Below are 21,798 nucleotides of genomic sequence, written 5' to 3'. Positions count from 1 at the left end.
TTTGATATAAGCTACGGCAGTATTTCAAAGAAATCAGTTTATACATGGATGTGTATGTACATTTTTATTTATATATTTAAACAATCACATCTACAAATCATTTTTTTACAAAGGAATTTTGGGCAAAAAAAGAGTTTACCCTGCAAATATCAGGGAGAAAGGGTGCATTTTAAAACTTAAACATTACTAAAAAGCTTCATAAAGCTTCAAGTGGAAGAAAAAACTGAAGCGTATCTAAAATCAGCACACAGAACTCAGCCAACACAGCAGGAAATTCCTGGGGAAAGGATATAGGTCTAGTGGCTGATGTCCATGAAAGTCCTATCCTTCACAAAGGAGACAAGACGGACATTCCAGAAGACTGGCAAGCAGTTCAATGGAGAGAACAGGGCCGTCCATCACTGCTGATGACCCAGATCTTTAAACTTTGCTGAGCTTATCAAGCTACTTGTTTCATAATGTGCAGCTCAAACAGCACACAATCACCTCTTATGGGATACAAATACAGGAAATATCCCTTCTTGCATCAGTTTATATAGGAATTTAATCCTTTTAACAACTATAAAATGACTAATATTTCACCCCATAAAATGTTCTGGTTTAAATAAAAAAAATATTTTAAAAAATACAGTTTGAGAAACGTGTGGTCATTGAACATTGGTGACCACAAAAGACCTTTTGAAATAGAACTGAAATGAACCGCATGATACTTGCAACCTGGATTCAACTAAACAGCTTATCAGCTAAGATTTCTTAAAAAAAGTTATTTTGAATTTGGTTGTGGGATGCCATGCATGAATGAGAAAGATAGGTTAGGCTAAATTATCCTAATTCTTGGCAATATGGAAGAACTACCTAATTGTTTTAAGATTCATGATCCCATTGTCATCTGTTTGGTTCCCAAACCATTTCAACCAATATACTTTGAAACCAGAATAAAACTTATGTAACATAGCAAGAATAAAATACAAGGATCCTTAATATAGACAAATACCTTAGCCCCCTCACCCCAACATTAGGAAATTTATAAAGTTCAGATAATTAATGCACCTTGTATTATGAGAATACTTTTGCAGGAAATAAGATTGTTCAAATATTAAAGAAGTGTTTTGTTCCAATATACTTGGAAAACTATCTTAGTTTTTTTGTGAAGCAAAACGTTCATTGTACAAACCACTATTATACAAACACCCTGGCTGTAAATAATCACTTTCCAATGTAGACATCAGGCCTCTCTCCACTGATATCTTGTTTTAACAGTTCTGAATAATGGATTTCATAAGATCCACAGCTTATTTGAATAAAGGATAAGATTCCGTGTTTTATTATTTGAGAAAACGTTTCTGAAAATAAACTGCAACACTTTAATTGTTGGCCGCATCTGCCTGTCGCGGCCAGCTTTCTTCCTCCACTCCCGAGTCGTACTCCTCTTCAGAGGGGTCTTTAGCTGGTGCCCTAAAATAAAACAAAGTGTGTAAGTATGAACAATTTTGCGATTCCACAAAGCTTTTGAAACCCTTGAAAGACAGGATACTTGCCTGATGTACCGGGGCAGAGATTTCCCTTCCACCACCTCTTTGCTCAGTTCTACAGCCATTATGTTAGAATTTGGCACTTCAAACATGGGCTCCAGCAGCAGTTTCTCCTGTTACCATTTAATGAAATGCAAAAAAAAACCCACACACATATCATTCCATTTGAACACCATACCAGCATGTAAACTACTATCGTAAGTTAACTTCCATTCTCTTACCATGATAGATCTCAGCCCACGAGCACCTGTCTTCCTCTCCAAAGCCAGCCTGGCTATGGCCCTCAAAGCACCCTGGGTTACACTGAGTTCACACTGCAAAAAGATTCGGAGAAATCATTATATATGGTAAGATGGCAGATTATGAGTTTTGTCCTTTTTTAGAGCAGTAAGTGGGGTAAGGATTTGAAAAATAAACTACAACAGATTGGACAGCACGTTTCAATAAAACATGACATATAGCAGATGACATGCCATGTGTCAATATGAGCACAATTTCTTACTGTCAGCATCCAGGGAGTAACTTGCAATTTTATTAATGTGATGGCACCCAGACTCATCTTCAGCAGGAGGTTTAAAACATGCAGGATGCTCTGTTGATATTAGGAGCAGAGAAGACATTTAAAGGCCAGCAAGAGCTCACCTTGTCCATGCTAAACAGCGCCTGGTACTGGGGAACCACGGCATTGCGAGGCTCGGTCAGAATTCGAACCAGCGTGTCCTCATCCAGGCTGTGCAAAGGCACCACCACTGGCAGACGCCCCACAAACTCCGGGATCATGCCGAACTCGATCAGGTCCCGGGCCTCCACGTGGCGGAGCAGGCGGTCCTTCTCCTCGATTTCCTGCACGGTGCCTCCTTCTCCGCTGGAGTTGGCCAGGTCGGCCGCCGCCGCAGCCCTGCGGCCCTTCCCCAGGTTGGACGGTATGCCGAACCCCAGGTACTGCGGCAGACAGAGTGGGAATTGCCAGGGAATTAAAAAGCAAAGGAGGACTTCGACAAACTTTCAAACAGTGCATCATAAACCCGTTTGTACTTAAAACCAGGCCGTAAGCTCTTGATTTTCAAAGAGTGGAACATCTGTATGAATTACTCATAAGAAGCAAGCCACCTTTATAAAGTTTCATTTATGGAAACAAAAAAGAAAATCACATTAAAAAATAAGGTTTATTTGGAATGCTCCACTATCAGTTTATAACGGCATCATGTTTGTACATCAGAAATTAGCAAGATCTCACTGGCATTTTTATAGAATAAAAATAGAATTGTGGCCTTAAATATAATCAGAATGTGTAATGCCTGAGCACTCTCAAAGTCACAATAATCTATTTTATATTGCTACTGCAACTTACTAACCAACACCAACCTTCTCATTTTTCCTTCTGCTGATGATCCTATCTAATCCATTGAAGGCACCTGAAGCCACAAACAGGATATTGGTAGTATCCACTTGCACAGTTTCTCCTCTCAGTTTCCTCGAGTTTTTTTCTGGAACATTAACAATGGTGCCCTCCAGGAGCTTCAGCAGACCCTATGCCAAAAACAAAGCAACTGGAAGTCATACAAGGGCAAAACTACTTCTTGGGCTTGAGATTTTGTTTTGGGATGTAATGTACACAAATTCCTTTTCAATACATCAACAAGGTCACAAAAGATGTGTTAAACACCCATATAATAACAGACATTAAAATCTCATGAAGGGTAAATAAACCTTTTAGTATGCTTTCTCCACGATTTGGTCAAGGACAGAGCTGTCAACATGTGATCAATGAGATAGTGGTACTTGTGTACGAAAAGCACATTTGTCAACATGTTTATAGGTTATTCAAATGCTATATCCTGGCTAATTCAGATAGCCGAGAAAAATATATCCCTGAGTTATGCTGCTGTAGAAGGTTACTATCACAAGGTTTCAAGCAGTTTCACTTCCTTGCATGAGACAAGGCTAAGGCACTGTTGCACTGCCTCTAAAGAACAATTTTGTTTTCCAACACTGACCTGCTGAACGCCTTCCCCACCCACATCTCGCAGCTGGTGAATTCCCGGCACGCTGCCGATCTTGTCAACCTCATCCAAGAAGACAATTCCTGTGAGATGAGCAGAAAGCCCCAAGAAGCCAGATGAAATCTCTCTGGGCACTCATAAATGCAGCTTGCAGTGATCCTTTAACCGCTACAATTGCATTATAGCACTAGTGAAAAAAATACTGATCTAAATTGAGTTACTACATAAAAATAAGTCAATATATGATATTCCCTAATGCAGCTGATAATGTGGAACTTTTTCATTAACCAATTTTAATTTTTAAAGCATTTAGAGGATTATCTTGACAGACTTTAGATCCCTTTCTCTACATTAGAAACAATTCCCACCAGAGGAAAGAGTGCCTTTCTGTTACCCACCTTGCTGTGCTTTCTCAACAGCGTAGTTAGCGTCCTGCAGCAGCTTGGCGATGACAGACTCAATGTCTTCCCCCACATATCCTGCCTGAGTCAGTGTAGTGCAGTCACAAATTGCAAAAGGGACATCGAGGCATTTTGCAAGGGTCTGAGCCAGCAGAGTTTTACCTATTGACAATGCACACAAGGAGGAGAAATGTGCTAAAAACACACGCACACAACGCATGCAGGCTTTCCCAATACTTATTTGTTTCTGCACCCACCTGATCCAGTTGGGCCGAGCAGCAGGATGTTGCTTTTTTCCAGTTTAATGTCATCGTTGTTCGAATCCAGCACCTCAACTCCTCGCTTCTCCTGAGGGCTCTGCTGGTTCACCTGCTGCTGCATGGATGCTCCCAGGGCATTGCCATGTGGACTGATCCCAGCAATCTGCAGCAACTCTGAAACAACACAAGGTTGGAGGTTGAAGAGGCAAGATAGCGATACGGATGTTATACCTCAAATTCCTGTCAAACTACACACACAGGGCAAACGCTCCTCCAGACAAATCTCAACAAACACTGACATTTACACAACGACATACAAGTAGTCAAAATCAAATTAAGAACACAGCAAAATGCCAATTAGCTGCATACAGTGTTTAAATCTGGCTCTACAGTGACTACATCAGGATGCTCAAAACTTACAATGATTCCCTGAAATGTTATTTCCTTCCTCAACCCACAGCGAAACTCTTGATGTTTGGGAGCTCTTGTTCTTTAACAGGTTGATTATACTGTTAACATCTCTCTGGTGCTTATCTTCCCTGTTTGTTGCATAAACTCTTACGTGCTCTCTGACACAACTCTTTGCAGACACTTATGATTAAATGATTTTCACTGCTATGCAGGTAATCTAAAATCAGACACTGAAACACCAACTGCCGGGATTGCTTCACACAGTAATGTAACAAGGTATTCTGTGACAACTCTCCTTCTCAGTGAGATCTGATGGGCTTCTTTAAAAAGTCTTTTTCTGCTGCCATATAGTTGAAGTAGAAACAACATTTAGCACTACTTGTACAACAGGATATAGGAAATGCGAATAAAATCTGAATGAAGCAACCTGCTATCTGAACTGCCACTAATTTAACAAAAAAAGTAAGAATTTCAGTGACTTTAGAGGCAAGTGATTTCTTGTCAGTGGATATAGTTCTGCTGCATGATATCAAATTTCCTCACAGATTTTCTGATCAGGAAATGATAAAAACAGGCACTGGGGCAGACTGTGCTTATAGTGGGTATAGAAAGTCACCACACCTTTTCAAAATGTTAACCTTTTGTTGCCCTAAAGTCCAAAAAGACTTTTACCAGTTTTATTTACAAATTATACCTTGCAACTTCCAAGTGAAAAAAGAAAGCAAAATTTCAAAAAAAAATAAAAAAGTAGAATAACTGGGTTGGATAAGAGAACACTGAGTTAATGCTTGGTGGAAGCACCTTTTGCTTGAATTACAGCTTTGAGTCTGTTTGGATACATCTCTACCAACTTTGCACACCTAGAGGGTGGAATATTTGCCCATTCCTCCTTACAGAATTGTTCAAACTCAGTCAAACTCCATGGTGACCGTTAATGGACTGCCCCCTTCAAGTAATTCCAAAGAATTTCGATGGGATTTAGGTTGGGGCTCTGACTAGGCCACTCAAGGACATTTACCTTCCTGTCCTCCGGCCACTGTACGGTTGCTTTGGCAGCATTCTTTGGGTCATATTCATTTTCAACTTCCCAGCTGTGGGCTGCAGGTTTTCTTCAAGAATTTGCCTCTATTTTGCACCATCCATCTTCCCCTCTATCCTGACAAGTGCCCCAGTCCTTGCTGAAGAGAAACACCCCCACAACAGGATGGTGTCACCACCGTGCTTTACTGTAGGAATGGTGTTCTTTGGATGGTAAGATGTATTGGATTTTCAACATACCGTTTTGCATTCTGGCCAAAAAGTTCAATTTTGGTCTCATCTGAGACCACAGAATCTTTAAGGTGCTTTTTAGCAAAAGAAACGAGACTTGACATGGGTTTTTTTTTTAAGGAGTGGCTTTTTTCTTGCTACCCTCCCATACAGACCAGATTTGTGGAGCACTTGTGATATTGTCACATGCACATACTGACCAGTCTTTGCCTTAAAGGCCTGTGGCTCATTCAAAGTTGCCACTGGCCTCTAGGTAGTCTCTCTGATTTCTGTCTCCTTGTTATTCGGTCATCCAGTTCGGAAGGATGGCCTGATCTAGGCAAGGTCTGGGTGGTGCCACACACCTTCCACTTCTTAGTGATGATCTTGACTGTGCTCCATGGGATACTTAAAGCCTTTGAAATCTTTTTATATCCATCTCCTCACTTGTGCCTTTCCACAATTTTATCTCAAAGTTCTTTTGGAAGCACCTTGCCGCCCATAGTGGATTATTTGCTTTGAAACGCACTTACAAGCAGTGGAATCCTCTAGAAACAGCTGGTTTAATTCTGAACTAATCAAAATCACCACAATTGATCACAGGTGGGACCCATTAGTTAGCTGTGTGATCTGTAAGGTGCTTGGTTATACCTGAGCAAATTTACAAATGTAAATGTAAGGGGGGTGTTCACTTATCCAAATAAAGTATTTTACGGTTTTAGAATTTTATTTTCAGTTGGCTAATGTGGGTTACTGTGTGTAAATAAAAACGGAACAAGCCTAATTTAGTTTGTTTTTATTTTCAGAGTGTCATACAACAAAAGGTACAAATTTTGAAAGGGGGTGCTGGCTTTCTATACCCACTGTTATCTGTCCACCAGTATGGCACTATGAAAGTGAAAAAAACTGGGGGTTCCCAGTAAATTCAGAGGAGTGAACCGAAACCTGCAGTTTAATTGATAGAGCTACTATATTTTAATCCCCAAGTCTTGGAAAACACCCAGTTTTTAATCCACAAATGAGAGAGAGAAATAACATTCCTAGCCAGAAGTGTCAAGAGTTAATTATGTCTTTGGGCGATTCAATGCCGACCAGCATGCAAATTCCTTTCCACAAGGACATGTGGCAATTTCATTGAACAGTTTCTTTTCTACACAGCAGTATGTGCGGGAGGCGTTTACGAGTTCAAGCCATTTTTATACACTTCCCAGAGAGAATGCAGGTACAGCCTACAAAATGCTTGCCAAATGCTTGTGATCACCGTGTGGCAAAAAAGTGATTAAGTGGGTCACTGGGACACTTAATTTTTCTTCAAAAACATCTTTACCTCTGGGCTGAAATGAGTTCACTGCTCCTTCAAAAAAAAGACTAAGAGCAAACATGATCAAATATATGCACTATTTGATCCCTGAAATAAAAAAATACCTATAACAGCTTAGAACCAATTCCTAATTTGCATGTCATATTTAAACATCAAATTTGATTTTTGATAGATGTACGCTTAAACAATACACTGTATTGTGTAAATAGCTAGGATTTTGGCATTTGTACAATAAAAAGATCAGCATATTACAAAATGAAACCAATGGAATGGGAAATGGCACTAGCTGTGAATTACAACATTTAGATGTTAATTTATTAATCCTCTACATTAGAATTCCAGAGTTAAGTGGTGAAAGACATGAGGGATGTTTACTTACTTGTAAATCTGTATTCATCCTCCCGTCTTCTTATTTCTAGTTCTACAGAAAGAGGTATCAAGAAAGATATCAAAGACAGCGCTATCAGGCTACATCAGCAGATCCTTTCCAGGTAAAATCATCATATATACGATATTTTACACAGACAGGCAGTGTACTGTACATCTCCCAGCTTTTCACCTGGGAGTAATTGCTATCCTTTCCATACAGTCCTCAAATAAGTTTAACAGGATAGCTGTAATGCACAAACAAGGGGGTACAAAATGTATACATTAAAAAGCTATTGTACAAATGCCAAATCATACACAGGAAGCTAAACTGCATGCTTGCAGTTTTGCAATGCAACTTTTTATCCACAGGATTTGGGCTCATGCAGCTATAGGGTCACTACAGAAGTGGAGTCCTGCTTGATTTCTTCATGCCAGATCAGTTTCTGACTGAGCACATCCACATGGATCAGTGCTTGTACCATCACAGTCCCGCATATAGCTACACAGACAACGGATCTGCACAGAAGCCTCTAAAAATTAAGCCGACCAACACATAACAGGATTAAGAGACACTTTTCTTTAAATCAGCTGGCCTCCACAGGTTTTCACACACACCCAATCACAAAGCTAAACCCAGCTGCAACTGAAATTGTCCACACACAGGATAGTTCCAGCTTTTCTGTAACTCATTACCAACACCATCTACTTGTACTATTGGAGCATTTTTGCAAAGCTGTGGTAAGTTGCAAACAAAAATGTATTTACCATTAATACATTTTACACATGCAACAGATCTGACATGTACAGGTTGTGGTGTTAATATATTCTGCTCGCGAGTGCTGAAAAAAAGATGATTTTGTACTTGACTGATAAACATGGAAAGTATAGAAAAAAGCCACTTATACAATAATGCAACAGCCTTCAGAATCCCCACAGAAATTCAGAAACGTAAAGAAAAAAAGGACAGTAAGAGCAAAAGATTGTAAAAAAGGAAACAAGACAGCCTCCCTGTGACTGTATTGATGCAACTGACACTACTGTACTGACCTCGTGGTGTGAGAGAGGCCTGCTTCTCCACTTCTGCCTGTGGTCTCATGCTGGTAGGGATATTGTTGTAAATTCGTTTGTAGTGATTGTACACAGCAACCGAAAGCACTTTCTTTGCATACGACTGGCCGACAACATACTTATCGAGGTAGGCGTAGATCTGGAAGACAGGTTTAGCAAACGCAATCTTTGCACGTTTCCTGAAAGCATGACATCTTGCGAGAAAGGGGGGAAAAGTACTTGAAGTATTCCTTAGAATAGCAGAGGAGTTATCAGACAACTTTAAGGACATCAGCTGAGTAATTAAGCTTTTCAACATTAATAATTATATCAAGTTGTATAAAGAAAGAATAAATCAAGAATATAGCTAGATTTTTCATACTGTTTAAGTTGAAATATTACCAGCACAAATCAAAAGGTGTGATAATCTTCCAAATGGGAAAAAAAAACAACTGGATAACTACATCCGAGTTTGGAACTAAGGCTCCTCGCCCCAAGTTTTTTTTTTGCAGGGCCCTTTCCTCACCTTTTTTGGAGGGGGAGGGGGTTTCTGCTGAAAAGCCAACTTTACAGCTTCCGCTGCTGATTCTGGTTCTTTGTTTAAACTCTTCTTCGAGTCAGTCTCCGACAGCACCACAAAAAAGTGGTGGCATTTTTCACATTTCACAAAGCGGGTTGAGGCTAGAACACAAAAATCAACAAACAAAAGTTTACAGCAGGATGGATTTTACCCCCATCTTCAGGCTGGATTAAATGAAAGCTTTGGCCTACCTGCACTCCACATTCCTCGGAAAACACAGATTCATATGCAATCACTTTGTACCGCAGTGATGCTTCCACTACCAACTGTAAATCTCAGTACGCTCATTCTGAAACCTACAGTCAATATTTGTTCAGTTTTCCTTCCTTCAGCCACAAACTACTGGATTCCACAGTGACAATGCATGAAAACAGTATCACTGCATCACTAGATAGATAAATATAAAAATTCAAAAAAACCTACAACAGTCACCTCGTTACTGAATACAGGCGTAACCAGGCCCAGCCTTAATGAGCTTTTCAGAGTCGATGAGAACATACCACAAAATGATAATGTAATTGCAGATATAATTCTGAGGAAGGGCAAACTTGACTTATTCAGTCAGTATTAGTGTTCTGAAGAAGTGTTGTCTGCTTGTCTTTGTTTTTTAGACAGATCTAATACTCCTAAAATAACACTTACAGACAAAGGTTTCCACGTGAGTGCATGGGTCCCCGCACTTAGGACAGTGCAGGTGATTGCCTCCTTTTCCTGAATTTCCAGATCCTGTGGACCTTTTCCCACTGCCTTCGCCAACAGATTTCTGGTTTTTAACAAAAATTAAGAGAAAATGATCAGAAATGAAGATGTGTTTTTCAGATGTACAAAAAACATTTAACATTATATACCCAATACAACATTTGACTACATGGACGAAGGGATTTTTTGTTAAAAAGCATGACTTGTTTGAAGAGATCTGGGCAAGCACTGCTGTGATCAGAACGAAAACAAATGAACTAGGATTACCTTTCCCCCATCTCCAGGACCATCTTTAGCTGAGCTATCCTTTGACGCAAAATACACAGCTGTCTCTGAAAACGACCGGACAGGCAGTCTCCTTGCCAAGTGAACTTCTTGTGTCCCTGGTCTGGTCAATGTATATAAGTGTATCCGAGAGCAGGAGAGTCCTGTAACACAAGACATTAGTAAATGGAGTGAGATCCTGTTGGATGAATGCACTGGGTTTTTATTATTAAATCAGAGGATATTCCTAAACCAACACACCACCAGGTAAGCCTACATTGATCTCGAGCCTATAAAATTCACATGATTTCCACTTAAGAAAACCTCACACCTAGCACATTTCTTCCAGGGAAAAAACAGGATTACAGCACAAGCAACAATGAACCAGGAACACATTATGAAAGAATGGGTAAAATATCAGTTACAATGCTATATCACCGTGACAAGACCAGTTTCTTGACCTATTTTAAACAAAAACAAAGAAAGCCTTTATAGTTCTTTGTTGGTGATGTTTGTTTGTTTGTTTTTTTTACAACTGTTGTGCTGAACTGTAACTGGACTGTAAATTTCCTCGAGGGGATAATTAAAAAGCTTGAACTGCTTCATGCACAGGTTCATCAAGAAAGTCAGCTTTTCTGTGAAAAAATACATAATACCAGAATATTTTTTGTAAAAGGTGTAGTTAAAAAGGTTAATGTTAACAAACTAATTTCATATTCAATTTTACAAAAGAGGAAGAGATATTGTGGTGCTCCATCACATTTTAAACACGCGAATCGCCTGATAATGCACATTTGCACAGAAGCGCTCAAATTTCTGAGTTGCTTTGACCGAGTACACCAAACTCATCGTTCACAGGAGTAAGGCTTAGACATATTCTTAATAGTCAATACCTAGATTCCAATAATTACTAACAGACGCCAAAAGACTAAATTGGTGTATTTCATTGTTTTTTATCAATGGTTTTAAGGTGTTGCCAAGTGCTTTCTGCCAATAGCAAAAAGAAAAATCAAGCAACAATATTCTGGCAAGTAAATTCTCATGCTTATCAACAACGACGGAAGAGAACATCAAAATAGTATTGACAATAGGTCGGGAAATTAAGGGCAAACGAGAAACAACGTATTACAAAAAGCTCTACATGAAATACTGTAGATGTAAATTGTTAAAACTCAATAACTAACACGCATTTCGCATTTTCCAGATATTATAATGCAGCAAAGTGTGTAAAGGCAGGACAGCAATCTACTCAAATACACGGATTATAATATAATACCATTTCCAAAAAAGCCATTTGTAAACCAAATAGGAGGAAAAAACGTTTCAGAAGAGTTAATTACCTTTATGAGCGGAATTCATTAGCAGTCTCGCGGCTGCCGAACACGTGCAGGACATAGCTGCTCACCGGTGTCCTTTACTTTAAGAAAAAAGTCCAGTCAGAAAATAATAAGTATATTAACTCCGCACTACAGCGTTGTAACGGCACGTTCTGCTCCAGGAGTGCCGATGTTGACAAATTGTTGGTAGGCCACAGCCCGTCAACACAGAAACACAAACCAACGAATAGCAAGAACATATAAAACCGCGTCTAAAACGTTAAGACAGCACCGTTTTCCGTGACTGCAAATGTACACAATGCAAACGATGAGCAGTCGGTGTGAAACAGAAACAACAAAATGGTCAAAAAGCCGTTTCTCAGGTGGCCTCAACGACAACAAACTATCCTGAAGCTACAGCTCCACACCGAGGAAAGAAATCCGTCGAGTCACGGCGTTTTAAGTGGAGGTTCCGCCTCGGACGAGGCTGTCTGTTTGTCTAACGGAGTACACTTCGCAAACGTATTTCACGAAAAAAAAATATTTTTTTCCGTGCTATAAAGTGACACTGTATTGCGCTCACGGTGATGTAACCCCCCTACCGCTTCAATCTAGGTCAGCTAGGTATGGGGCCAACCGCACGAACCTGTCAGTGTTACGTAGCTGTTTGGGCTACATCACATGTCACAAAGGGGTGGAGAAAATAGTTAAAAAAGTGCAACTTTAGTACTGTAGTGTGGAGATGCTGATGGTTGTTTCGTGCAGCGGGGGGGGAGGTGTACCATTAGAGGGTTTTTTTTTAAACTCAAGACAAACTAGCACGTTTGTGTTTCCGTTTCGGCGACGTGAATTCAGATGTTAGCAGTACTGTCAAGTGAAATGCTGTGTTTTCGAAACAGTCTGTAAACTGAAGTGTTTTCAAACCTCTTTTTCTAAAAACTCCTCATGTTAAGCACATTTTAAACATGAATGCACGTACACTTCTCCCAATTCTCGGGGAATCCGGAGGATCACGGCAAGCGACGGCCCCAAGTTAGAGTACACTCTGGACGGGAAGCCAGTCCACTGCAGCAGCAGGGACACTTTTCCCAAAAGCCATTTAACCGAAGCCAGAAACCAGAAACCAGAGCTCCAGGAAGAAACCCAAGTTAACAGGTGGAAAACACACAAAGTCCAAGTAAACAGCACCCACGGTCCAGAATTGAACCCAGTGAAGCGAGACAGCAATTAGGGTATTTTCATCTACTTTAATATATATATGCTGCGCAGTAGTGGTATCCAGACTAGAGTTTGCTGTAAATCAGTGGTTTCTATTTCTGGTCCTGGACGAACACTGTACCTGCTGGTTTTCATTCTGTTTGCATTTTAAACTTTTATTTAACTTTTTCTTTGGTCAGTCGAGAGTGTCAAAAGAACATGCAACTTACTTCCAAGCGCGCAGCTAAGTGGAAACTATATGGGGGTGCATTTAATACCGAATAAAGGAGGCACTTTTTTACCCACAGGGTTTTGGGAGTCTGGAACAAACTACCCAGCCACATTGTTGAAGGCGATACCCTGGCGTCTTTCAAGAAACGGCTGGAACAGCCAACATATCTGTTTGAGGAAAGTTCTGAAACTCAGAAACTGGTACAGAGTGAGATATACCTATTAGATATCTCATTCCACCTTTCAAGACCTGAAGATAAATGTACAGTTCTGCCCCAAATAGAAAACTCAAATCCACAAACAAGCCTGCGATGAAGACCCTCGCCTGGAGAACAAACCGGAGGACGCGGTGTTCGTCCAGGACCAGGGCTGGACATCACCGCCCGTTTATCCAAGAGTGAAAAATGTCGCTATATCTTTAATGAGCGTCAGGGTCAACGTGAAGCCTTTCTGGTCCGCGCAGAATCAGTGCGCAGATCGCGGAAGTGCCCTGCAGTGTGTGTGTGTCATGTGACTTGTGGTTTGGGAAGAGAGGAGTAGCTCTCTGCGAATCCAGGGGTTTGAAAGTGTACGACAGAGAGGGGCTGGATGGTACCAAAAACAAACACGGTAATTTTCTTCATGCTTTATGTTTTTTTCTTTCGAAAGATAGGATGGTTAACCTTTTTCAAGGACGTCCGCGCCTGCGTTTGGTGTGTGTTTTTTTTTTTAATACGGTTGAAAGTTAGGGTCTCGGTTATTGTTGCTGACGGTAGAACTCAGTTTTACCCTATCCGTACGAAGTTCGCAGTTTTTGGACCACTTTCGCAGTTTTTCTTTTAAAAAGAGAAAGTCACTTTTAATGCTATTCAGGGCACACTGGTACGCCAAAACGGTGCGCATCTGATTCGTGTATGTGTCTGCAAAAACATGACTGGAATAAGCTCCTTTGAGCTCGTGAAAGCTGGTTTTTAGATGTTTGTGTAATATGTCCTGTTCTGCGACTCAATGAACCATATATCGGGAAGCACTTTTACCCAAACATGTTTTTAAAACTGAATCACTGAAGTGGATTTCTTGATTTCAGCTCATAATCAAGCCCAATCACTGAAATTCATTACCGAGAGTTGCCAAAGCCTCTCAGATACTTTTAAGCACGTGAACACCTATTTTCCCTCCCGTATGTATGTCATCAGAAAGTCATTTAAATTCAGATCGATTCAACTTTAAATTTGGCTATCAACATAGAAAAAGGAAAACAGCTGCTCAAAAGTACCGAGTAAAAAAAAGACGTTCACAGCGGCTACATTACAGTAATCTAAAGTATATTCTGCAGAACATTACTATTAAGCACCTATTTTATTGTTTCCCGAAAGCTATGCTGCATTTGACGGGCACACGCGCTAAATGTAAAGTTGTGTTCTTACAGTTGTTGTTAGGGCTAAGGTTAGATAAACATTTTATAAAGCGAGATGTGTATTTCCCAGGCCAGTTGTAACAAAATACCAGAATTAAAGGATTGCAATTATTCCAGTGGCTTTGTCATCAACTCTAATAGTGACACAGGCTGGGGTTGAATATGCTGGGTGACCGGTGAGGGTTACCTGATGTGAATTCTTCAAGAGAATAACTGCAAAAGGTCACTTGCACTCCAGGGGTGGTGATGAAGTTCTGCTCCAGTGTGCTTAGAGAGAGCTGACATCCTGCTAAGTCATTCATGTCCCCCGTTACAGAATATTATTTCAAAATGATAAAGATCTGTCAGACACCGTGCTTATAGCTTTAAAAGCAGGGGCAGTGTAATCAAGTTAATATCTCAAGCCGAGTTATAATGACAAAGTAAAACAGAGAAAGCTGTGGTCACGATGGTCTTTTCCCACACAAATCATATGCTGAGAGTGACAGATATGCTGTCAGTCTATCCTCACATGGTGAAATCTGAACTGTCAATAGTTCAGTGATGCCAAAGCCAAAAGAGCCTTTTTTTATTCCTGACTTTCAGTTCTTGACATCTTTGCAGGAGGTCAGCCATAGAATGTATAGATGTTTTTTTCCTTGGTACATTCCTCACCAGAGTTGGTTTATTTGTGGATACGTGTTTTTTGTGTTGTTATTAAGGCAATATTGAGCAACGTCCTGCCTCCTTCCAAGCCATGGAGGAGATAAGAGTATCTCCTGACTACAACTGGTTCAGAAGCACAGTTCCACTTAAAAGGGTAGGTTTCTTCTCTCTCACCTTGTCTTTTCAGGTTTGGTTCTTGTAAATGAAAAACTCAGCAAAGAAAGTAAAACTCTAAGAACCAAAAATACTTTCTTGTAACTTCCCTTGGTGAGCTTGTGGTTTGTCAGTTAGCTGTTATTCACAACATGGAATTCAGAAGCTAAACCTAAACACAGAGCAAGCATTCTGCATCATAGGTGCTAGGTTACTTGTTAAAGAATAACTTATTAACCACTTTTAATATTTATTATAGTCTTTTTTCAGTTTTCTTGTTCTGTGCAGCTCTTTACCAGGAGTTGAAGAATTGCTCCTAAGAGGCAGATTTGTTTCAGCAGTTATCTTAGGCTGCAATCTCCTTTTTGCAACATGTCGGCAACGTATGATTCTCATGTGACCTAAGCACGCTTTTTTATAACGTGTAAAAAAAATAGTTCTCAAAAACCACTCTAGATGAGTGTTGCCATTCAGAAACAAGGTGACAAAGTACACGTGGCAGACGATTAGGCTGTGCTCCTGGATTTTCAGTACAATTGGAAGAACCCTCAGACTCATCTCACCCTGGTGTGAGTCAGTTTGGACGGTGGGGGAGGGAGTTGGTCTTAGTTCACACTTCATGTGTTAAACAGTACCTTTGGAGTCTGTTTAATGTTTCCCACAGATTATCGTGGATGATGATGACAGTAAGGTTTGGTCCCTGTATGATGCAGGGCCAAAAAACATAAGGTGTCCCATCATATTCCTTCCACCTGTGAGCGGCACGGCGGATGTGTTTTTCCAGCAGGTTCTGGCTCTGACAGGATGGGGTTACCGGGTGATCTCTGTGAGTATGCCGTTGGCTGCTTTCCTCTGCATCTGTGCAGCTGTGAGATTCTGGTGGCGTGGTGCGTTACAGTTCACAGACCTATTCATGCCCTTGTTGAATATGAGCTAGAAGTTGATTTGGCAAGGAAAGCTCAGGTGTTCATGTACAGTATGAGTTCTATATTCAGTACATCAATAGTGTAGTTGTAAAAACAATTGGTATTTGTCAATTCACAGTGTTAAAATGTACAGAGTATTGCAAATAAATGTAAAGAGTGTTGCATGTAAATATGTTGAGAACCATGCTGTAAGTTTAAATTCTTCACCGTTTTTATGTCATCTAGTGGTTTTCACAAGGCCTCAGAAGGTTAACAGGAGTTTCTCGAAGTAACTTTGATACCCTGTGACTGGGTATTAAAAGAGACTGAACATTGAAGCAAACCACGCCATACCTCTTCTTCATGGGGGATGTCAGGGGATTGTTTGAGGATCCAAGTTAAAATATTATTGAGCTCAGCAACTGTAGTGACTGTGATAAATAAAATCCATGCAACATCATCGCAGTTGTGAATAATAGAAAAAGATGTCCTCTGCTTTAGGGTTGGTTTCAAGGGGTCTTCATGTTCTAGTTAGAAATGAAAAACGGACAAATTACAAAACCCAACAGCCAGGAGGTTTAGAGAGCAAACACACCACTGCTCTTGACTGGTTATAGCAATCTCTTGTAGAACACGTGCAAGCTGAAGAAAGTACAAGTTGCACAACCTGGAGGAAATGGGGAGGTTCTGAACATGTGCATTCAGAAATGTCTGTCATAAACAGTTACGTGTATGTGTAAAAGGGAACAATATTAAAATTAATACACATCCAGTTTTTGATTTGTTAAATTACAGTTATTACAGTTAATCAAGGGCTTGAATATACAGTATGTGAGGCACCTGCATACTGTCAGTTTATTTCGAGTGAATAATCCCAGCGGTACAGATGGCTGCCACTTCACAAAGCTGTTGTTTCAAGTACATGGATGATCTACAATGCTCTTGGCCAGTTGGAATATACCATCACAAACATTATCCGGGATACATAACATAAATACATAACATTTTGTTGAAATTAATTCTCCTTTTTTTGGTGTTCAAGCTTCAGTATCCCATCTACTGGGATCTTCTGGAATTTTGTGATGGATTCCGTAAATTGTTGGATCACCTGCAGCTTGATAAGGTTGGTAATTGCTTCATAATTATCAGATTGCATTTTGTCATGCTTTAACAATGAGCAAGTGGTGGGTGGGAAGTGGTGAAACTGTTGTCACATTTTGGCAAATGACATCTGCATTTATATAACCCTTGGAGGAGGAATGATTTTATCATGTGTTATGGGTTTGAAACCTTCCTTGTAAGGACAGTTTTGTGGTTTAAAGCAGGGCCAGATTTTGGTGTTCGTAGGCCCTAGGCACTTTCACTCCGAAATGTGCAAAAAGAGGGGTAAACGCCAATTGAATTACGTCAATTGACGTGATGCACTTTTAACTATTCTAATGCTAAACCACGTGATTGATGGAGCGAGTCGAGCGACTTCTAGTTTCTAGAATAGCTGCTAGATGGCATATGATTATTGATTTGGAGCACCTAGTCAATCCCAAGCATGTTGTTTCAGCTCATTTTTTGTTAGTCACTTGTGTTTCCCTCCTTAGTAGGCCCTAAAAATGTCGTAGGTATGGGAAATCCGGCACTGGTTTAAAGGTGGTCTTCTGATTGTTAATGGCCATTTTCTTCTTTTTTTTTTAAAGATTCACCTCTTTGGAGCTTCTTTAGGGGGCTTCTTGGCTCAGAAGTTTGCAGAATATACGCACAAATCCCCCCGAGTACATTCTCTCATTCTGTGCAACTCCTTCAGCGACACCTCCATCTTCAACCAGACCTGGACAGCAAACAGGTACAGCAGCCAGCTGGCCTGCCTCTGTATGGCTACATCTATAATGGAACTTAATAAACCTGAGACAGTATTTTTACTGAACATTTCTTAGCTCTTAAAGGGATACTAGGGGATAGAAAAAATAACCGTATTTATTTATTTTGCATTTCAGTTTCTGGTTGATGCCTGCCTTTATGCTGAAGAAAATAGTGTTGGGGAACTTTGCCACAGGTCCGGTAGACCCAAAAATGGCACATGCAATTGACTTCATGGTTGATCGGGTAAGATAAATAGTTTGGATACTTCATGTATTTTTATTTTACAACTGCTGGAGTATCAGTCCTCCGAATGATCTGATGAAGTAATTCTATGAAAAGTGTTTTGTATGCCAGACTATCTTTCCTAGTGATTCATCTTAATTTCTGCTCGCGTTATCTCACTCAGCAACAAAATCCTTCAGTCTTTCTAGAGATCCCTGGTACAGCTTTTAAATTGCACTCACATTCTAAATAACTTTAATTACCTTTTACTCAAAAAACAGGGATACTTTATTGTAGCTTGTTCACTCCCCCATCTCACCCCTTGAATTCTGAGAAATGTGACGTCAGTGCCAACAGACCATGTCTGTTTAATAGTCATAAGGAAAGATTATTTTAACGAAGTAAACTATCCGTTTGGGTGCCAGACAGAGATCATGTAAATGTGCTGAACATTCCTGCCTTATTGGATTACAGAATTTGTTGTGTTTTCTGCTTTGTTGCATGTGGCTTAGCTGGAGAGTTTGAGTCAGAGCGAACTGGCTGCTCGGTTGACGTTGAACTGCCAGAATTCCTACGTGGAGCCTCACAAAATAAAGGATGTTGCAGTGACCATTATGGATGTAAGCCTGCATTTCTGCCTTAAAGCGAGGAGTGATAAGAGTGTTGGCAATAAGACCATATCCTGTTGGGTACTGCTTTAATTAATGCTGAGCCTTTTTTTTTTACACAGGGTACCTGTCAGGTAATACACAGTTATTAACGGGAGTGAGTTTTCTGAATCTGAGCGATTGAAATATCCTTTTTTTCCCCCAAACCTGTCTTGCATGTAGGTGTTTGATCAGAGTGCACTTTCACATGAAGCGAAAGAAGAAATGTATAAGCTGTATCCAAATGCCAGACGAGCACACCTTAAAACAGGCGGCAACTTCCCATACCTATGCAGAAGTGCGGAGGTCAACCTTTACATACAGGTGCGAGTGCTTGATATTCTTCCAGGAATTCTGTGTAAGGGATAGCAGGAACACTGGCACGTCTGTTTCCATAGGAGACTCTTCTGCCATCCCTACTTTGCATTACCTTGCTGTAAATCTGCTTGTAAAGACTGTTAATGTGAATTATACTGTATATACACACTACTGTGAAATAAATCTTAGATCTCAGACAGAGTGAGCAGGTACTATTAATTTATGTGCATCACCAGTTTTCTTTAGTCTGTATTAGTGTTTTTTTTAATATTTCAACAGCTTTGATTTTGGTGGGAAGAATCCAAGCTCATCATTTTTAAACCTTTGAATCATATTGATCAGAATGATCAAAAACATGACCACAACACAACAAACTATACATGAGTGGTCAAAATAAAGTGTTGTAATACTTTAGTACCTTATCCATCACGTTTACCAATCAGGTGTACTTCATCCTTCTGCTCCTCTCTCCACATTCATAAAGAAAATGCTCTATTCTCTACAAATAGCAGATCTATTCATTGTTGGCTCAAAGCATAATGGCTACAGTTTCAACCATTCACTGAAGATATCTTTCTAATATCTAATAAAACTGTAAAAAGAACAAAACAGTGTATAATGCCTAGGACTTCTGGACAGCAGTGCAGATATGATTATTTATATATGCTAGCTAGTACAATTTTGTATGGCAAATATTTTACATTTATCAGTTTTGCTTCTGTTGTTACAAAAATCTCTAGAAATATTTAACCAGAATGAAAAGTCTTTTAATAATATTGGGTCTTAAGCAACAATAAACAACAACTCCTGATAAAACTATCAAGATATTTTTGTGTGATTTCGTAGCAGGGGCAGGAATAGAAACCCCTTGACCAACACTGCAAGCTTTTGATGCTTTTTTTGAAAAATATTTTTAGTGAAATACCCTGGAAATCCCATGTAAAAAAGGAACTGATAGTACACCAACCTATCCAGGTGCAAAAAGGATATTTTTTCTTTTCCCTCAAGACAAAGTGATTTTTAGTAAATGGCTAAAATGACCCAGCAAAGGGTCTGACATTAACCCTTTCTGATTAAGTGATAAAACTATTAAAAAGACCAAGTTTTACATTTCTAAATTTGTGTTAAGGTTGTTAATCTCACCCATTCCCAAATCCACAAAAATTGATCGGAATCGACATTTTACTTGATCTTCTGCAGAGCAAAGGTATTCCGATTTACGACCATGAAAATGTCATTGCTCCATGGTGTTGTTTTATGTTTTTTGATTAATTCTTCCTGGTGGCTGCCTGTTCCTTCACAGCATTGTGCTTGCTTCCCAGATTCATTTGCGCCAGTTCCACGGAACAAGATATGCAGCTATTGATCCCAGCATGGTCAGTACAGAGGAGCTGGAGGTTCAGAAAACCCAGGACAGCGATGAGGAGAAATAAGAGCCTGCATCTTCTCCAGGTTGTCTTTGTAAAATGGATAAACTATTAATTGTACATTTCCGCATTGAATTGATAACCACAAAGGATCTGATCACTGTGGACTGAGAATTTCTAGCACTCAAAAATGCCAGGACAGAAACCGTTTTGCATTTTTCCTGGATGGTATTCTGGGGTTTTTTAGATGTTGAATACAATCAACAAGCAGCAGCAGCAGCACTAAGTTAAGGATCCTATTTTTACTTTGCAGAGAAGAAAAATGGTATTTTTTAGAAATCATTGCTACTGTAAATACATATAACTTGGCTACATAGCTTTATAAATTAAAAAAAAAACTTCATTTGACCCTATTTCTGTACTTTATTGCCTTACTTTTTTTTCCTGTGGCACTGACTGCTTATCCCCAGTTCATCGGTGAGTTGTCCGTTTTTAGTTTTTATATTTTAACATCAACATCAACAATCTTTTCAGTTTTGTTAGTCCAAATCTGAATTACCATGCACTGATCATCTACTGATGTGACAAATAGCTACATAAAGTTGAAAAAATGTATTGAAGAACCTTTTGTTAAAATGCTTTAATTACCTGTTGGAATAAAACATACTTATTTACTGCAGTGTGTTTTTTTGGGTGGCGGGGAGCTTTGTACCCGAGTTACAAAGGGTTAAAAGATATATTTCACCTGCTGTGGAGATGGATTATGACAGTATTCCCCATTATTTATGAACACTGCAATGTAAGGGTGAAAATGCTACAGGAAGAGTGGTCCTGCACACATTAATGAGTGTTTAATTAGTTAGTTCTTTATACTGTACGAGGATAACAATGGCTTGTTGTTCTCGAGTTATGAAACAGTGGTTCCCTGAACAGGTATGTAAGACGTTTTTGAATATGCTTCAGCTGATGCTGAAATTCCAACAGCAGCTTTTGTTTGGTAATACAAATACAGTTCTGTTCCAGCTAACAGTCACATGTTCCCCAACACCTGTTTTTGTCGACATTTTTCCCTTTCCTGCCATGGTCCCTGTACCACTGCCAAGCACTTCCCCCCTTGATAAGCTCCACTGCTTTCTGTCACTTCTTGTTGCTGTTGATGCGTTCAGATGCACTGATGTCACTGTCTCTGAAAAGTTTTGGAAAGTGAGAGAAGAGATGGTGGGACCTACCCAAACAGTACTCCATGAATGGTTTCTAATGTAATCTCTTCTGTTGCAGATTTAAACAGTAGAAAAAATTCAGTATATTAATTGGATGCAATGCACCACATTTGAGGTATCCTAAAATGCACTGCAAGTTACAGTATATATTTATGTTTTTGTTCTTCTGGAAAGGAAAGCATTCTTCTTTTG

At 39.7% G+C, this 21,798-nt stretch overlaps 2 protein-coding genes across 5 annotated transcripts; one reads left to right on the top strand and one right to left on the bottom strand.

Annotated features, from left to right (window-relative positions):
* Nucleotides 1-45: 45 nt before the first annotated feature.
* Nucleotides 46-12,113, bottom strand: clpxa (caseinolytic mitochondrial matrix peptidase chaperone subunit Xa). 3 transcript variants are annotated; one of them, XM_088920392.1, is made up of 15 exons: nt 12,054-12,113; nt 11,476-11,552; nt 10,139-10,299; nt 9,815-9,935; nt 9,119-9,273; nt 8,593-8,752; nt 7,556-7,597; nt 4,194-4,370; nt 3,934-4,098; nt 3,530-3,618; nt 2,898-3,062; nt 2,175-2,474; nt 1,754-1,846; nt 1,539-1,645; nt 46-1,455 (listed from the first exon to the last, which is right to left on the bottom strand). In XM_088920392.1, the coding sequence occupies exons 2-15, from the start codon at nt 11,528-11,530 to the stop codon at nt 1,365-1,367; spliced, it is 1,881 nt and encodes a 626-aa protein (XP_088776518.1). In that variant the 5' UTR covers nt 11,531-11,552; nt 12,054-12,113; the 3' UTR covers nt 46-1,364. The 3 variants fall into 3 exon arrangements, with proteins under 3 accessions (XP_088776518.1, XP_088776519.1, XP_088776517.1); XM_088920393.1 differs by having other exon boundaries at nt 11,476-11,547; nt 12,054-12,072; XM_088920391.1 differs by having other exon boundaries at nt 11,476-12,102.
* A 1,266-nt stretch (nt 12,114-13,379) lies between these two features.
* On the top strand, nt 13,380-21,058 carry spg21 (SPG21 abhydrolase domain containing, maspardin). Of its 2 annotated transcripts, XM_088920889.1 has the most exons (9): nt 13,396-13,488; nt 14,977-15,074; nt 15,738-15,899; nt 17,021-17,101; nt 17,670-17,815; nt 17,967-18,075; nt 18,567-18,674; nt 18,885-19,025; nt 20,342-21,058. In XM_088920889.1, the coding sequence occupies exons 2-9, from the start codon at nt 15,012-15,014 to the stop codon at nt 20,450-20,452; spliced, it is 921 nt and encodes a 306-aa protein (XP_088777015.1). In that variant the 5' UTR covers nt 13,396-13,488; nt 14,977-15,011; the 3' UTR covers nt 20,453-21,058. The 2 variants fall into 2 exon arrangements, with proteins under 2 accessions (XP_088777014.1, XP_088777015.1); XM_088920888.1 differs by lacking the exon at nt 18,567-18,674 and having other exon boundaries at nt 13,380-13,488.
* Nucleotides 21,059-21,798: the final 740 nt, after the last annotated feature.

Source organism: Atractosteus spatula, chromosome 7 (genome assembly GCF_055471065.1).
Source record: "Atractosteus spatula isolate fAtrSpa1 chromosome 7, fAtrSpa1.hap1, whole genome shotgun sequence".
NCBI lineage: Eukaryota > Metazoa > Chordata > Actinopteri > Semionotiformes > Lepisosteidae > Atractosteus > Atractosteus spatula.
The sequence above is the reverse complement of the archived record's forward strand: the minus strand, read 5'-3'. Positions and strand labels throughout refer to the sequence as shown.

Excerpts from the sequence above, each read along its gene's own strand:
- spg21 (XM_088920889.1), top strand. The coding sequence starts at position 15,012 with ATGGAGGAGATAAGAGTATCTCCTGACTACAACTGGTTCAGAAGCACA. Across the intron at positions 18,076-18,566 it reads TTGACTTCATGGTTGATCGG|CTGGAGAGTTTGAGTCAGAG; the intron begins GTAAGATAAATA and ends CATGTGGCTTAG. Across the intron at positions 19,026-20,341 it reads AGGTCAACCTTTACATACAG|ATTCATTTGCGCCAGTTCCA; the intron begins GTGCGAGTGCTT and ends CTTGCTTCCCAG.
- clpxa (XM_088920392.1), bottom strand. The coding sequence starts at position 11,530 with ATGTCCTGCACGTGTTCGGCAGCCGCGAGACTGCTAATGAATTCCGCT. Across the intron at positions 10,300-11,475 it reads AATGAATTCCGCTCATAAAG|GACTCTCCTGCTCTCGGATA; the intron begins GTAATTAACTCT and ends CTTGTGTTACAG. Across the intron at positions 7,598-8,592 it reads GGCCTCTCTCACACCACGAG|AACTAGAAATAAGAAGACGG; the intron begins GTCAGTACAGTA and ends CTCTTTCTGTAG.